This window comes from Solanum tuberosum, unplaced genomic scaffold (assembly GCF_000226075.1).
Source record: "Solanum tuberosum cultivar DM 1-3 516 R44 unplaced genomic scaffold, SolTub_3.0 scf00172, whole genome shotgun sequence".
Classification (NCBI taxonomy): domain Eukaryota; kingdom Viridiplantae; phylum Streptophyta; class Magnoliopsida; order Solanales; family Solanaceae; genus Solanum; species Solanum tuberosum.
The window spans coordinates 22,440-40,284 of record NW_006239095.1 but is presented as its reverse complement, the minus strand read 5'-3'; the positions used below and the strand labels follow the sequence as shown (position 1 = coordinate 40,284).

Below are 17,845 nucleotides of genomic sequence, written 5' to 3'. Positions count from 1 at the left end.
TCAAGTTGCTCTTATGTTTCTTGTTTTCTCTGCAAAATGGTGTTTTTAAGTGTGCAAGAGATAATCTTGATGCTATGTGTTTCGGTTATTGCACTATTTTGTTGTTGTTACTGTTTTCGAATTAGTTGCTATGTTTTCTTCACTGTCGTTTTCCCTTTTCATACATGCTTTGATTTGCTTGTTGTACTTGAGCCGAGGGTAAGGCTCTCTACATCCATGAGAGAGCTAACGTCTACGTACATTCTACCTTCCTCATTGCTTCTTGTTTATGCTTCTTCAATTCTTAGGTTTGTGGTTTTCTTGGATTTTGCTAAGTTCTGTTGAATGTGTGTTTGCATTTTGATAGTTTTTGTGTGTGTGTGTGTGGGTGGGTGGGGGTTCCCACCTTGGAAAATGATCTAGAAAACTAGGAGGCTCGTTGAAGTTGCTCTATGGTTCTGCAAAATCACGTCTTTAAGTGTGCAAGAGACAATCTTAATGCTATGGCCTGTGGGTTTTGTTTGATTTGCTAAATTCTATTGAATATATGTTCAAAGTTTGGATTTTGATAGTCATGTGTGTGTTGAGGGGCGGGGGGATGGCTCGTTCAAGCTTCTGTATGGCTTGTTTTTCTCTGCATATCATGCTTGAGATAATCTTGATGCTATGGCTTGTGAGAAACTTGACAGTAAATGCCTTGCTCTGGCTGTCCAAATACTATTACTTGGTTATATGTGTAATGTCAAGCTATTGATTCTTGTTTTATGCTTCTCAATTCCGAGGTTTGTGGTTTTGTTGGACCTTTTACGTTCCGGGTTTTGTTTGATCTGCTAATTTCTGTTGAATGTATGTTCAAAGTTTTCTTTTTGATAGTTTTGTGGTTCGGGGGAGGGGAGCTTGTGTAAGCTGCTCTACGACTCTTGTTTTGTTGAGTCCCACATTGATTGGGGATTGGATATTTGTCTTTTTATATGGTCGTGGACAGTACTCGAGTGGGGAATTTTAGACCCCATTAGGGAATTCTATGAATTTGATAAGATCACGTTTGAGTTAAAATTTCTGTAATGTGGTTAATAATTTTCGGAGTTCGATAGAATGACATGAGATGGCTTAAATGGAATAAACATGGTTAGTGAGGATTCATATAGCCGACCTAACTTGTTTGGGATTAAGGCATAGTCGTTATTTATGGATGACAATGGCAGTGCTAAATTGTAGTAGTACGATACTCACATAACATGATTACGTAATAGAGTAGTGTAAATGACCTGCCCCCAGTTAGCTCAATTCGTAAAGGTTGAGAGACTTGTGACTTAGGTCATAGGTTCAAGCGCTGCACCTAGCAAACTAAGTGCGTATAAAGTTCCCATGTCATATTGTTCACGCTCTAAATGTCCCAATCCTATGCATGTGGGAGCGCTAGAATGTCCTACATTTGTTGAGGAATGAGCTGTTGTCTTTTTATATGAACTCAGACAATTCTTACCTCGTGTGGTTGAAGTACGTCAAGGTTCATTTTCTTTTGTCCATTAAGCTATAAATGGAGTAGTGGATGTATTCCACGTGTACAACCGTAGTCAGGATAAGGTAAGTGTTGATTCTATCCCGACAAAGCAACCCAAGCCGGGGAGCTAGGTTGGAATAGAAACAACCTCACTACGTCTGTCCTAGGGAAAAGGTCCTGCATACACTCTATTCTTCTCAGACCTCACTTTATAGGACTACACAATGGGCATCTTACTCTTGTTGCTTCATTTCTATCAACGTATTTTCGATCTTTTTTTCGTTATAATAATAATAATAATCAAAATTCACATTATTTTTTGAACTTTTTTCAGGAATTTGACTCAACATATGGACCAGCTTGGCATTGTATTGTGGGAACTAGCTTTGGTTCATATGTTACACATTCCATAGGAGGTTTTTTGTACTTCTCAATTGACAAGGTTTATGTTCTTTTATTTAGGACTGCTGTTGAACCTTTAAATCATTGATTTCTACTTTGTAATTTCTGAAAAAAATTAATTTATGAGAGGTTTTTGTTTAATTTTTATGTTGGATTGTACAATCACCAAATGTGTTTGCTATGCCACAATTGAAATTGTCCTTAATATTTTACTATTTTAAACTAATTTTGTATACGATCAATCAATGGTGTGACCTAGCAGTCAATGAAATTAGAATAGACTATGAGAAATGAACGTTGAAATTTTAGCAGAGGCAAAAAAAAAATGTCAAGTAATTTCTTTCCATTGGTGTAAGCTTTGGTAGATAAAATTACCTTGTATTTGTACTAACCAGAACAATAGTAAGTACTCGTGAATTAATGAAGATGTGCGCAAGTTAATTTGGATACGAACCCATAAAAATTAAGTTTCGACTTTAATACATGTTGAAATACATGTGAACATTTTTCTTTTAAAAAAAATAGTCCTTATGTTTGGAATACATTCAAAAGCAACCTTTAAATGTATTTCTGAGCAATTTTAGTCCTTCAAGTTTATTGAAAGTGAATATTTTTAGTCTTTGTCAAATATTTATCGAATTTTGTCAGTTAGATTTGACACAAAATGTGAAACAAATGATTAGATGGAATTCACATTTGTAGGTATAATTTTTGTAGTTTTTTCTATTTTTAAAGTTAGGTGCAACTTTTGCTATTTTCGATGTCTAATGTAGTTCTTCTATATTGCGGATTTTTATAATTTGATAAGAAAAAATTCTGATGTTAAACTTTGTTTTCATAGTTCTCCTCAAATCTTGTTAAAATATTCGATGGAAATTAAAAGTGCTCACTCTAAAAACACTTCAACGACTAAAACTGCTCATGAATATATATTTAATGGACTACTTTAAATTTACACAAACATAATGGACCATTTTTCTCATTTTCCTCTCATATACAATTTCATCAATTGATATACATAACAAAAATGTCCAAAATGTATCCATCCATTTTTTTTTTTTGCTTTTCCCATTCTAGAAAAATTTATCAACACACAATTATTGCTCATTATCTTCAAAACTAACACATAATTTTTATCATACCATAACACAAAAATGACACAAACTTCTTCACAATTAAGTCCACCACATGAAGCTATGTTCTTGATCTTGCCTTATCTCCCTTTATATGAACTTTTATCAATGAGTCAAGTTTGCAAGTCATTTAGAGATGCTCTAAAACATGATATACTCCCATGGTTGAATGTCATCGTCGAAAAACCGATAAATACTCGATTTTCTGATGATTTTTTGGTGAAAATAATGTCTAAGGCAAAGGGTAGAATGAATATTGTTGCTCTGAGAAATTGCTTTAAGATAACAGATGAAGGGCTTTTACAAGTTATTGCTAGTAATCCTTTTATCAACAAGGTATGTTATGGTATAGTTTTTTTTTTGTTTTTTTGTTTATGATGAAATGATATTATTATTAATGGATAAGATATGGTTGGTTGGTGGAGTCCTTTTTTTTAAAAAAAAAAATATGTTTGATTTGAACCCATAATTTTAAAGATAACATGAATTTAATATTAAAAGTCCTACAAGATCAAATTTGTCAAGTTAAAATTCTGGATTCTATCTATATATAATTTCTGCCTAGTGCCGGGTACTTTTGGGCTTCAAGTAATTTGAATTCAATCGTTTCGCCTAGTAATGTCATAGGCATGGTTAAGTCCTGAAGCGAGATGTAAAATATGTTGAGCACTTCGTCTCACTTAACTGGTGCTTCAGTGTCGTCATTAAGGCTCTAATGCATATTTGTTAATAAGTGTAATCTTAAGGAGACAACTGAATAATTATATTTTATTTTATTGTAATTTTTTAAAATTTCTTTGTATATCTTTGTTATAATGCTTATATAATTATTAATCTTGAACTATATACCTACATATTTGTAATTTCCCCCCTTTTATTTATGTCTTTCTTTGTTAAACCCTATGTTTTATTTGTGTTTTGTGCTTGAAGCCCCATACGAATCTTTTATACTTTAAACCGAAAAAATTCCTAAATAACCAATCATCCATAATAATAAATAAATCATTTTTCAAACGAAAGTCACAATAATCCTCCTAATTCATTACTTCAATCATTTTCAAACACCTTATATCTTTTTCACGATGTCCAAAAATTTGAAAATATTTGTATAATTTCTCTTTGCACTTCCCTTTCCAACGAATTTCGAAACTAAAAATCATTCATTTATCAACCAATAAACTAACCTAGATAAATTCATGAACTCCATTAAATTCATTCTTCTAATTACCTAACATATGAACCATGAATTTACCTGTTTTGAAACTTTGACTAATCTGAATTCGTATCATATAAAGTTCATTAAAGGTAAAAGTCCCCCTATCAAAAGACTTTGACTAATCTAAATTTGTGTCATGTAAAGTTCGTTTTGAGACTTTGACTAATTTTAATTTTTTTTTCCAGCTATATTTACAAGGGTGCACTAGCTTAACCATTGAGGGAGTCATTGGTGCAGTAAAATTACTCACCAAACCAAACCATAAGCTAAAAAACTTAGCTATTTCTGGCATCTACAATGTGAAAATAGAAGATTTTCAAACACTTTGTTATCTAATGGGAATAAATCAAATGCAAATGAAACAAATAAAGAAGAATTACTATCACATGAGATGCGAATTATACACGTTTAAACAAGAATCTCAGCCTTCAATCGACGTAGATATATGTCCAAAATGTGGTGAAATAAGAGAAGTTTTTGATTGTCCAAGAGATTCTTGTAAGAAGAGAATGCAACAACAACAAAGGCAACTTCTTATAGAGTGCAGGTATGGTTAACATAAATTGTATGAGCTAGTTACTTTTCGAATCGATTTTTGAAAAATAGTATATTTTTGAAAAGTGATCACATTTGATGCGAAAATACCATGATGATAATGTTATGGATTTCGAACTTAAACAAGTGAAAAGTCTGACATGTTGTCATTGTTTGGATTGAACTTAATAAAAAGTGAAACTTAATGATAGTGTCTTGGATTTCGTCTAGGATACAATGATGATGGAATTTCACTTTTTCAAGTTCAAAATTCATGAGAGTATCATGGATTCGATAAATTAGTTATTTTTCAATAATGAGTTTGGAAACTATGAAGGGGTTAAAACGGATTGAATTAATAAACGAATGGTTTGTTGACCCGGCCAAATGTTACTTTGGGCTGAGATGGACCGGGGCAAAATGGATTGAACAATGGATCATAGCTCAATATGTTCAACTTTTATAATGTTTTAACTTTTTATTTGTTTTTCATATAATTTATTTAATTATCTATTAAAACTTTATTTTTATTATGATTATATTTAATTCTCATAGGTTAATTTGGACGACATATTTAGTCAACTCGGCCAGTATTAAATGGACTATACTGAACAAGTCAAAATAAGCTGAGTTAATAAATGAACAATGTATTGCACAAGTCATATTTTCATGAGCTAATTTTGTCACCCGTAAATGTAGGGGTTGCTTCCTTTGTGTCCCAAGATGTGAGGAGTGTGGTGTATGCACCAAAGATGAAGAATTAGGTGAAGCAGCTTGTGTAGACATATTGTGCTTAAATTGTTGGCTTCATCTTCCAAAATGTAGTTTTTGTAACAAGGCATATTGCAACCAGCATGCTTACCAACAACATGTTGGCTCTTCTTTAGGGTTCTTGTGTAGTGAGTGTAGTTTTCAATCAACACAAAGTTCACATTAGTGGTTTTGAAATGTGTATTGTATATTGCTTTTTGATAAACGGATTTTGAATTTTAAGTTTATGGATTCAAGATATTAGAATATGATAGTAATTAGTGATCGAGTTCGAGATAAGACTATTCATATTTCATATATATCAAGTGGATATCTTAATAGAAATACATAGTTTGGGTTAAAGTTATTGATTTGTGCTGAATTCGTAACTTGTGGTGTTGATTTTCCCTTGGTTAATATTTTCTTCGTCTCAATTTATCTAATGATATAGTTATTCTCATGATCTCCCTTTTTGCAAGTTTCATTCCTCAAATATTTATTGTTCTATTTACTTATTTAAACTATTATTCCCTTTGAATTAAAACACACCTCTATGTTGAGTTGGTCTACACACCCTTGTTGTCGATTGAGAATAAATACTTGACCAACTCAATATCAAGGTGTTATAATACAAAGTAAGTGATAGATCAACTATTTATTATTCTATTTACTTACCCTAAACTACCACTTCATTTGATATAAAATACACCTTGTTGTTGAGTTGGCCTAAATGTGTCTGTTGTCAATTCATATTTGGCCAACTCACCATCAAAATGCGCTTTAATACAAAGAAAGTGATTGGTTTAGTAGGTAAAAAGAACAGTAAATAGTTGAGGTGAAACTGACGAAGAGTGATAATTCAAATGTATTTTTAACCATTAACTTTCTTTAAATATCTTTTTTTTTTTAAATTACTTTCTTTAAATATCAATCTTCTTTTTGTATGATATGTTATATTTAACCATAAAATTTTTATTAGGCACTTAAATAAATTATTTAAAATGAGTAAATTTAATAAGAATTGAGTGGGTAGATTATTGACCGTTTAGTAGCCTATTTTAGTCCAAGTAATTAATACGTGAGTCAATGACCCGTTCATTTACCAACTCAATCTATTTTGGAGAAAATGATCAAAATGGTCTTTGATGTATAGGGGTTAAAGTATTTTAGTCCCTCAATACTCCCTCTTCCTACTCCGTTATCTTATTTAGTAGTATTTGTTACTAAATCTATGTAATTTCTCCCAAAATTACTTTTTTTTTTCTTTACTCTGTTCATCTCTTTTCCTTATCCCATTTTCTTAGCATCTGCTTCTTTAACCGCACCATGGGATACACAGTCCTTTTGGTTTCATAACCATGGCGGGCTTTCAACTTCCTTAGGCATTTACAGGCTAATCCATCGGGGTTACTAAGAAGATAAGGAACTAACTATTTACTAAGGGGTCGTTTGGTTTGAAAATGAGTTATGATGGGATAAGTTATGTTGGGATAAGTTATGTTGGGATTAGTTATGATGGGATAAGTTGTGTTGGGATTATTTTTTATTGAGTGTTTGGTTTGTTGTATTCAAAATAATAAATTTTAAGAACAATTTATTTGTTTACAAAAATGCCCTTCATTAATGTAAAAAGTGATATAACAAAAGGGTTGAAAGAGACATTTTTGTCATTTACCTATTTTATCCCGGGATAAGTTATCCCGGGATTACTATACCACCCAAATAGAGGGATAACTTATCCCGGTACTAATTATTAATCCCGGGATAAGTTATCCCGAACTTGCCAACCAAACAACAAAATAAGCGGTACTATAATTTAATCCCGGGACTATATGGTATTATCCCTCACACCAAACGACCCCAAATGTATATTATCTCATCCAAATAGTCCTTGATGTATATGAAAAGATGGTCATTTTAGTCCCTCGCCTTAAAACTAACCAAAAAAAATAATAAATCTGTTAAATTTAACAGTGGGTCCCACACTTGGTGGAACCCTTCTTCCTCCCTCTTTCTTCCGTAATCTCTTCTCCTCCATCGATTTTCTTCAACCATTTTCTTTACAATTGTCAATTGATCTATTTTTGTTTCCATTGATAAAATCCTCTCGTTTCTTAAGATTTTTATTTTCTAGCTCTGTCCATTCAGTTTTAATCCTTTTATTTGAAAAATGGAATGAATATAGATGCTAGAAAAAGATTCTCGTAATTTTGAAAAGGATAAAACAAAAATAAAATTAGTTACAACTTGAAAGGAATTGATTTATGGTGATCTCGAGGAGAAATGGAGTCGTTTAACTAATTTACTTGGTTCACATTTGTTTTAGCGATCTTGATTTTCTTCTTCTTCTTCTTCTTATATAAGAAATTAGGAGCTGCTCAAATTTTTGTTCTGACGAAAGATAAGAAATGAATGTAGTGTGTATTATTTTTCTTTCAAGGATATGGAGTATGACCTTGTGAAAGAATATAAATTGAGGAAGAAGGGGTTTTACTAATTTTTAATTTTTTTTTAAAGTTTGGCATGTTGTGGGACCCACTGTTAAATTTAACAGTTTTTTGGTTAGTTTTAGGGCTAAGAACTAAAATGATCATATTTTCATATACATTAAGGACTATTTGGATGAGATGATATATATAAAGAACCAAAATACTTCAACTCCTATACATTAAGGACCATTTTAATCATTTTCTCATCTATTTTGATTCATTTAGCTCAATCCGCTCATTTGACACTTTTAATTACTTCCATCCAACACAATAATAAACACATATTTTTTTTGTTGACGAAGTCAACGTTTAAACATGGCAACAAGCTCATGACTTGAATATTTTGTACTCCCTCCGTCTATTTTTACTTGTTTAGTATTGACTTGTCACATGTCTTACGGAGAAACAAAAAGAATGACAAATTTATTATATCAACGAATATAATAAATTCAATATTTTAACAAATGTATTGAGAGATGACTATAGTTAATAATAAAGGATAACTTTAAATTAAGAGATACATTATTATTTTTTTCTTTAAAAATCGAACAAATAAAAATGGATATATAAAAGTGAACGGATGGAATAGTAAGTTTGTAGAGCTGCAAAACTAATAGCAAACTTCATAGCATTTGAATATGTATATAAATATTTTTGAGATAATATTTTATATTTATATTCATCGAACACCAAAAAAATATATAAGAAAATTATTCATTTTTGGGTGAAGACACCTTTATTTTTCACTAAAATTTGAAATAGTGACACCCAAATAAAAATATTCTTGGGTCAATTATTGACAGACAAGAAAATCTCAACTTGCAAGCAATTACCAAACAATTGGGCCCCATAAAAATGAAATGAAATTTTTTAAAAACGTGTTAAATTTTGTATACCTATAGAGGGAAAAGAATAAAAAAAAGAATTTTGAAACTAACCACTACCATATAATAAATAAAAAGAATATATAAAAATGTATGATGTAAAGGACATCCACTCAGAGTTGGTCGATCCTATCTTGAGCATTTATGGGTCATTTAGTTATCGGAATGAGATAGATAAAAATATTTTAATACGTAAAGTAAGTTGAGATATTTTATAACTCAGTTGATTGAACTTTCATCTCTCATTTTCCCTAGCTATCGACTCTCTACATGGAATAGATAATCTCATTATTTTAATACAAAATATGTAACAAAATTAATTACTTAATATCTATGATCAATTCCGAAATAAATAATCTCAAATTTTTATTGTGATTTTTTTATATATATAATGATTTAGACCCTTTTGCACGTGAAAGCTATGTATTGACAACTTGTTAGCTAGTGACATTAAATCAAACTCCTTATCTCCACCCAAAAAAAATATCCATTTTTTAAAATTTTAAACATGTTTGTTCCAAAAAGAAAAAAAGATCTTTTGACCCTCAAATAAAATATTCAATATAGTTTATTGTCTTTTTTCAATTTATTTCTTGGAAGGAATCTTATTTATTTAATACAATTTTACCATTACTCCTAAACTCCCTTTGTCTTTGGTTATAGTTCCTTAAATCCCAAAGATTTGGAGAGGGTAGTGTACACAAACCTCACATGTACCTCAAAGCAGATAGGTTGTTTCCATTAGACACTCGACTCAAGGAAAAACAGTACAAAACAATTCAAAAAAAAGAAGGCAAAAACAACCGATAGTAACAGAACAATACGATAATCAAGATATAAGGAAGCATGTAATGACTAAATAACATTTATATATATATATATATATATATATACTTGTGAAACACAATGTAACAAAATAAATAGTTACAAATTGAAGAAGTTATTTGGATGGGAAATATTCCATCAGGTTTCAGAAAAAAAAAGACCAAACCAATTGGATACTAGGATGTCTAGCTAGAGCTAAACCAAAGTTGACATTACAAATTACAACAAACAAAACTTGATAGCTACACAGATTTTAACTTGCTGAATAAAATAGATTATGCTTCACTGATTTACGGCGTTAAGCAGTCTTCAGAGATCATAGCTAGGTCTCCTTACCAGCTAATAGAGGACTGGAAGTTGCAGAGAAACCAACTCCATTAGACTCGGGGGTGGAGTACTCGGGCGATTTCTTGCTGAGGCAATATGGTGCTAAGTTCATCACCCTACAAAATATGAATCCGCACTTACATCTCAATACTTTCTTGCATTGTGCTAGCAAGTATCCAATAAAGCATAACGGAAAAAAACAAGCGATAAAACAAGAAATGGTTAATAGTTTACCTTTCCTTACGCTTCTCCAGAAAACGAGCCAGAGATGCTTTCCTAGCTTGTGGAACCGCTGCAGAAAATGTAAATGATTAGATGCAATGAAGGTTGGACTAAATGAGTTGCGTTGGAAGTAGTTACTTCCACTTCGGAGCAACATAATTAGTTATTGCAAGCTTTTATGTCACAAATATGTTCTGAGTTTCCACTCCGGCAGGCCATACCTGCTGTCATTATGGTAGTCGCCCCAACAGGTCCTAGTGATGTCACAATCTTTGAAGTGTCCAATTTGACAAGGGGAGTCACTGAACTGTTTGCAGTTTTAGACATCTTCATGTCATCTTTGTTTCCAGAACTGCCATCAGATTGACCAATAGGATGGGAAGAAACGGACATAGGGCTAGAAAGACCCGAGGCAGGCAGCATGTTTGGGGTTTGGTTCACACAAACACCATCCGCAGCAGCAGGTTTCGATGCAGATGCCTGAAGTTGAAACCTTGGTTGCACCACATTAGGTGGAGCGCAGCCATGTCCAGCCAAAAACATAATAGCCTGTGCCTGAGTAACACATGCCACACAAAGATAAGCAAACCTTAGAGAAACTTCTTAGCTAATTGCATTTTTTTTCTCTCTTCTGGATTAACGATAGCCTCTCTTTATATCAGTTTGTGTGCATGCGAGAGCAAGAAAGAGTGGGTACCTTCTCAGGGGAGATATCCTCGAAGACATTGACCGTCCCACCATAGAAGATGGTCAGTTGAGCAGGTGCTGCACAACTTTTGGAATTAAACCTGCAAAAGATGTACGACATTTTAGACAAAGTTTTAGTTTCCGTTTCAATCCACTGAGGCTTTCTTAGCCAAGTTGTCGTATATATTTTATGTTTTACAATTAATCGTGTGTCAACCAACTGCATAACAGTCATCATTGGTATTAACTGCATATTGATGTGCTCATTATAAGTACCAAATAAGACTTCTGTAACACAAAACATACAGTATTGTGTGCAAAAAAATGGTGAACTTACCAAGGTTCGGTTGTCCCAGCCACAGAGCCACGCGATGGAAGCATTGAATGTGGAGCTGTAACAGGAATTCCACCAAGAACTTGCTTCATCTGGCCAGAACCACCAAAATGAGTCTTGTAGGAGGGATTGTTCATGTTAAATGGAAGCATCTTAACATCATACGGAAGATGAATTGCATGCACATTCTGTTGCAGATTAGAATGTGTCAAGCTAAAAAATGTTCCTTGTCACCCATAACGATCTATTTTCTCTTCCCAAATGGATTCAAAAGAGGTATCACTCATTTCAAAAGGAATCCATAGACAATAAAAACAGGAGATTGTTGACAATTTATTGCGATTGGTTACTAATTCGGAGTATAATTTCGCAAATGAATGACACAAGAAGTCGAGATAATTGACAGTCTAAAACTTCGGCAAAGCATTAATAACAAATAGCTTCACTAAAGAACATGGCAAATTTGAGTGCTCTCATTTGTACGTCGCACAGATCCTATATAAATATATATAAACCAACTTCGTTTGATTAAAAGGACAAGACAAACCTGGAGTTCACCAGACTGACGTTTGACACCAGCATCGACTCCATCTGTGGCAGATAGAGCTTTGAAGGTGTTCTCATCGTGAGCAGAGTTCAAGGACATGAAATGAGGTACACCAACCTTACTCGACATTGGCCAGCGAAACCCTGATACAAACGAGAATCATTTTAACTTAATACATACAAACAATAACAAAAAAGATGGACCGAGCTAGAAAGTTTTGTGTGGATTCGGCTGAACCCAGTAATTTTACTCAAAATCATGTAATTCTATTAGGAAATCAACTACACATGTACAGAAATTAGATTCAAAACCCTGTTACTAACACCGGATATTGTTATCCTAGAATTTAGAATCCATAAAGTTCAAATCTTGGCTCCACCTCTGAACAAAGACTACAATCAATCCAAATTGCTATTATCTCATAACACAATACCACAAAAGGAAATCTTTCGTTATGTCCAATTCAACAAAGGAAACACTAACTACCAAAAAGATCTTTATTCATAAGCTTTATACTTCAAACTACTCAAAAATTTAACAAAGTACTATAAATCAAAATCAATCAATCAACATATGCACTGTAATCCTATTCGTGGGGTCTAAGGAGCATAGTAGAGTGTACACAAACCTTACCCCTGACGAAACTGTTTTCAAAAGACCAAACAAATTACTAAAACCAAAATCAATCAATCAATCAATCAACATATCCGGACTGATGTCTAGGGAGGGTAGAGTATACGTACACCTTACCTTACCCCTACTTTCGAGGTGGAAAGACTGTTTTCGACAGACCGTCACCACAAACAAATTATTAAACCAGAAAGTAAAAAAAAAAAAACTTTTTAGCAATTAGAAATCTAGCCAAAAAGTTGCATCTTAAACAGGAAAACCAATTCACCAATCAACACACAACACCAAAATACTCAATTTAGCCTACAAATTAAAGAACACACATGCATTTAAAGAACTCAACAAATTAAATTATATACTTTTTTAGGCTGAAAATTCAAAAGCAACCCTTTTTCCCAAACTCATAAATGAACCTAAAAAACAACTAAAGATTAGATTTTTATGCTCACAAGTCACAACAAAACCAAAAAATTGACAATTATGGTTTCAAAGAAAACAAACCAGAGTCTTTGGAGCTTTCAACAGGTTCTTCCTTGACTACAGCTAAAGAATCTTTAATATTCAATCCCATAAAGTCCCTCTCCATCTCTTTGAATTTTCAAGAAACACCCAAAATTCAAGATTTCAAGAAAATTTAAAGAACCCCAAGAAGCAGATCAAACTCAAACAAAACTAGAAAAAAAAAACAAGAAACCCCAGAAACCCAAAAGCAAAGAAAAGTGAGAAAGGAATGAAAGAGAAATAGTTTATAGTACTAAATGCTTCTAACAACAGCAAATAGAGAAGCTGATAGCTTTTATATTTATTATTAGTGGCTTAATCAACGTTTTTTTCCTTTTCGTTTAGGGGGGTGGGGTGGGGTGGGGGTATGCACTTCAACAACGTGTCGGAGTGCAGTAGCGGAGTCAGAATTTTAAATAAAAAATGATAAAATAATAAGAAATAAAATTGCATAAAAATCAAGAAGTGTTAATATATATTAAATATATTTTTATCTAGCTAAATGATGTAATTTTCCGACTAAGGGACACCCCTTCAAGCAGTGACAGAGCCACCTTAGAGTTATGGGGTTCATCTGAACCCCTTCAGCAAAAAATTATAGTATTATTTATATATGGTTAAAATATTTTTTTAGATATATATAGTAGATGTCGAACCCATTCGATTACTTCGTGTGTCTATTTTTTCAGATTTTGAACCTCTTATTAAAAATTATGGCTCACTACTACCTTTAAGTGTATGTGGCTCCGACATGTCCTAGTGGGGTCGGTGGAGATAAAAAAGCTATTTTTGATAATGGCTTAGCAAACTGTACATGTATTGAGGAGAATAGAGTATATACCGATCTTTCTTTGTAGTGTAAGAAGATTGTTTACTATAAATCCTCGATAGGGATTCATATACACTGAGTAAAAATATAATATTCCTATCATTTCAATTAGTGTGATTGATTTTAACTTGACATGTAATTTAAGAAAGTAAAGAAGGTTTTTGAATCTTACGATCTTAAATAAAATTAAAGTTAAAGTTAGATATAATGTATCAAAATGTCTTTTTAATCTTGTGATTTTAAATATATATGAAATGAAAAGTTAAACTAAAGACATGACAAAAAATAAAATTCATTCTTTTTAAAACCACCTAAAAAGGAATGTACGAGTCAATAGGTATCAAAATTATTTTTTTATTAATAACCAAGAGATTAAAAGGCGTATTCCTTACTTAAAATATTGCATCTCTGTGATCTAAGATTATAAATTTAAATCATAAAAGTAAATAATTTACATTATATTTTTTAAGATGCGATTCTTTTTCGAATCCGGTTAACATGATAGCTTTGTATTTACGACTGTTTTTTGTTTTTAAGAAGCACAAATAAATGATGGTAGTACACCTAAACTAATTACAATCACGTGTTGTTTAGCCTTTCAATGTGCACTGTTAAAAATTAATAATAAGTGCAAGAGCCATTTTGGTATCGAAAATAATTCATATTTTTACCATTTTTCGGAAGAAAAAACAAAAATAAAGTACATAATAATATAGTTTGTCACATTTTTTAAAAGCATCATCTTACATATATTTTAGATGTGTGATTTATATTTTCTCAAGGATAAATTATCATGTTTTTTCGAGTTATTAACATTGTAATCATGTAAAAAATATGATTAGTTTCTCATTTAGAACCATATCAATTTCATTAAAGTATTATTTCATGTAAGGAATCATTCTAATAACATAGCGATCCTTCTACGATGTTAAAAAAATATATCAAAATATCATCGAAATGTATCAATATTAAAGAGAAATTCAGATGATTAAAGGACTAAATTTAACTATACATACACAATAGAGTAATAAAAAAAATTGGTACGATGTATTCCTTTCTTCTTAAATTAAATTAATTGTGGTGATTTCAGAAAATAATTATCTCATCTTTTAAAAATTTAAGACAATATCAATTATTTTTTCTCTTAATAGAAATTGTTCTCGAAAATTATAAACACTACGTGATGACACATACATAAAATAAATATTCAATAACGAGAGATTATATCATTATATCATAAGATATAAATAAAAATAAAACAGTCAAAAACTCTCGTACCATTAACACCCCTACTTTCGTAACGATGAAGATGACCAAGGGTATTCTTGACATTTCATGATGGAATAGTTTTTCATGTGATGCTAATAAAATAGGGTAGGGGGTGAGGGTGGGATGGGGTGGTGAGTGGGGGTGGGGACAGCTTACCTATAGAACAGGTAAATAACCGGTCATACCGGTAAGGTACCACGTGCGAACATTTAGATAAACACATGTTAACAAATATGTATCATTTTATTCCACCCACTTGTATGTGGTACCACAAAGCACGTGCTTTCGTCGAATTAGAGATAGACATGTGTCCATTTATAAGAATTGTGTCTCGTAGACACATGACGCTAACATGACAAATTTTTTAAACGTATTTAGGTGATCATTTTATACGTTAGAGTGTTCAATTAAGTGGATACGAGTTAAGATCAGGTAATCAATCTATGAATTATTTTTTCTCAAGCTAGTTGGGAAATTATCTTTACTTTGCACCTTATCCTTCGACCCAAGCTGCCACATAATGGTACTTCAGGAGGATTTTAATGAATCATATCTAAGATTAAAACGAGCTTATAGATAGACTATTGTCATTCCATTTCTGAATGAACTAATTAAAGCGTTTTGTTAATTGGATAGTAAGTATAAGTAAAAAAACCTTGAACCAGGTTCAAACAACTCTTCATCTTGTGTCAAGAGATACCAATATTAATATATATAGATATGAAATTAAAATTTGACTTATCTATACAACGTAACTTTCTCGAGAAATGAAGTTGATATATTCTCGAGAAATTGTGTGTGGATAACAATTAGGAACATGTGGGGCCCGTGTGATGTGTCATGGTCCCACAGACCAATTTGTTGACATGAAAGCACGTGCGAATTTAATAAGAGGATAAGTGGTATAGTCGTAAATATGTGGAAAATAAGTTCAATTTTGACCCCAAAAAAAAGTTGAGAATTTTTTTATTTTAATATATATATATATATATATATATATAAAGGAAAAGGCTAATCATGCTGGAAGAAATATATATAAAAAAAGTTTAGTAGTAATTAGGTAATAAGAACTTTTTAAAAAATAATAATTTACGGGTCATAATCGTTAATCATTTGGTATGTAGGATGAGATAAATAAGGATTGGGATTATCTTATCTCATCTTTAACATGAGATAATAATTTCACCATTTCAATATAAATGGTGAGATAAACTAATATTGAGATTAACAGTTATTTTCTCTAACTAAATCGAAATAAATCATCTTGATAACAATCAAAAATTAATTAAATAAAAATGCAAAAACCTTAAAGAAGCAAAGTTCATTGGTTAACCATATGTTTGAATCCATCGTTCATTTGCTAAATTATAATTAAATAATATATATATAGGTATTGATTCTTTTGGTTTTTCTTTGTATATTATGTGCCATACAAAGTTGTCCAAGCCTATTATTTAGAAAAGATATTATTTGTCCAAGAGTATCTCCTTCTATGTTTTCTTTTGCATATTCTTCTCTAAAATATTTGGCCCAAAAGCCTGGTAATTTTTTATAGTATTTTTCAAGATATGGTTGCATTTCTTTGCTACTATCAAATATTTTGTAGTAATATTCTTCGAATTCACAAGTGTATTTTTGAATATAACTCATTTTGCAAATTTGCAATTTTTCTAGTTGCTCTTTTGCTAACGTCCTTACTTTTTCTCTATTTTGCAAAGTACTCATACCATGGTCTTTAAGTATTAAAGTTGCCCTTTCCTGATTTCGTTCCCATTTTTCTAATGAATTTTCACCATAATATTTTTGTAGATTTTTTTTAATCTGTTCAAGATTAAGACATTTATAAGAGATTTTTCTTAGATTTTCTAAATATTTTCTCTTATAATTTTCATTATCTTTTTCAAAACTATATGGATTTTGTTTTCTTGAGACTTTGATAAAATGTCTGCAAGGGATTTTAAGGCTTATCATATATAATGTCTGATGATAATCCTGAAATTGTTGGAGAAAATCATTACCCAATAATAAATTTGTTTCCAATTTATCATAGGCAAATATTTTATTTATTGAAACAATTTTTGATCCTAAAATTATTTCTACTTTTTCCTTTGACTGAGACAATCGTTCTTTATTACCTGTAATTTCGATCATTGATATATTATTTTTGTTGGTATCCCAATCTTTTATTAAAAAAGATTTTGCCAAACTAGCTTCGGATCCATTGTCAATTTGACAACAGGTTGTTATTTTAGTATCATAGAAGGTTATTTCTATGAAAACTGATACCTTAAAAGATGTTTCTTTAGGCATTTTTTGGTATGAAACAAGTTTCATTTTTATGACTTATTTCTATTCCATTCTTTCCTATACTATAGTCTTCTAGACTATTAAGAAACAGGTTTCCTAAGATTAAATTATGATCACTTTCGTGATTTGTAATATAACATGGGAGTATGGGACTGTTATTCTTATTGTGTTTAGTTGTAATGGCAAATCTACCATATTTATACAACTAAAGTTGTTTCCTTCAAAAGTTTTGTAGGTATAAGGAGTACCTTTGTAGATTGGTAATCTATCCAATAAAATACCCTTGACATGGTTGGTTGTTGCTCCTGTTTGGACCAAGATTTCTTGTATTTTTCATTCTATTCCGTTAAAGATTCTTCCTGTGATTTTAGTAATGTTAGAAATTTCAATAATCCTTTTAGAATATATATATATATATATATATATATATATATATATATTTACTTCATAAAATTCACTCAATTATAATAAATTAT

General features: G+C 31.4%; 3 protein-coding genes across 4 annotated transcripts in view; 2 read left to right on the top strand and 1 right to left on the bottom strand.

Moving 5' to 3' along the window:
- The window catches only part of LOC102587184 (dynein light chain, cytoplasmic), a 2,873-nt gene extending 823 nt beyond the window's left edge, over positions 1 to 2,050 (top strand). The window contains exon 2 of the mRNA XM_006354047.2: positions 1,818 to 2,050. Coding sequence (XP_006354109.1) covers positions 1,818 to 1,973 — 156 coding nt within the window. The 3' untranslated portion in view covers positions 1,974 to 2,050. The remainder of the gene's footprint in view (positions 1 to 1,817) is intronic.
- Positions 2,051 to 2,922: 872 nt separating this feature from the next.
- On the top strand, positions 2,923 to 5,803 carry LOC102586841 (F-box protein SKIP28). The gene is made up of 3 exons (XM_006354046.2): positions 2,923 to 3,354; positions 4,420 to 4,781; positions 5,468 to 5,803. Exons 1-3 carry the CDS (start codon positions 3,040 to 3,042, stop codon positions 5,703 to 5,705), a joined length of 915 nt encoding a protein of 304 aa, XP_006354108.1. The 5' UTR covers positions 2,923 to 3,039; the 3' UTR covers positions 5,706 to 5,803.
- A 3,925-nt stretch (positions 5,804 to 9,728) lies between these two features.
- On the bottom strand, positions 9,729 to 13,232 carry LOC102586069 (protein TIFY 6B-like). 2 transcript variants are annotated; one of them, XM_006354043.2, is made up of 7 exons: positions 12,965 to 13,232; positions 11,834 to 11,976; positions 11,290 to 11,474; positions 10,963 to 11,053; positions 10,487 to 10,820; positions 10,278 to 10,335; positions 9,729 to 10,159 (listed from the first exon to the last, which is right to left on the bottom strand). In XM_006354043.2, the coding sequence occupies exons 1-7, from the start codon at positions 13,047 to 13,049 to the stop codon at positions 10,039 to 10,041; spliced, it is 1,017 nt and encodes a 338-aa protein (XP_006354105.1). In that variant the 5' UTR covers positions 13,050 to 13,232; the 3' UTR covers positions 9,729 to 10,038.
- Between the last annotated feature and the right edge of the window lie 4,613 nt (positions 13,233 to 17,845).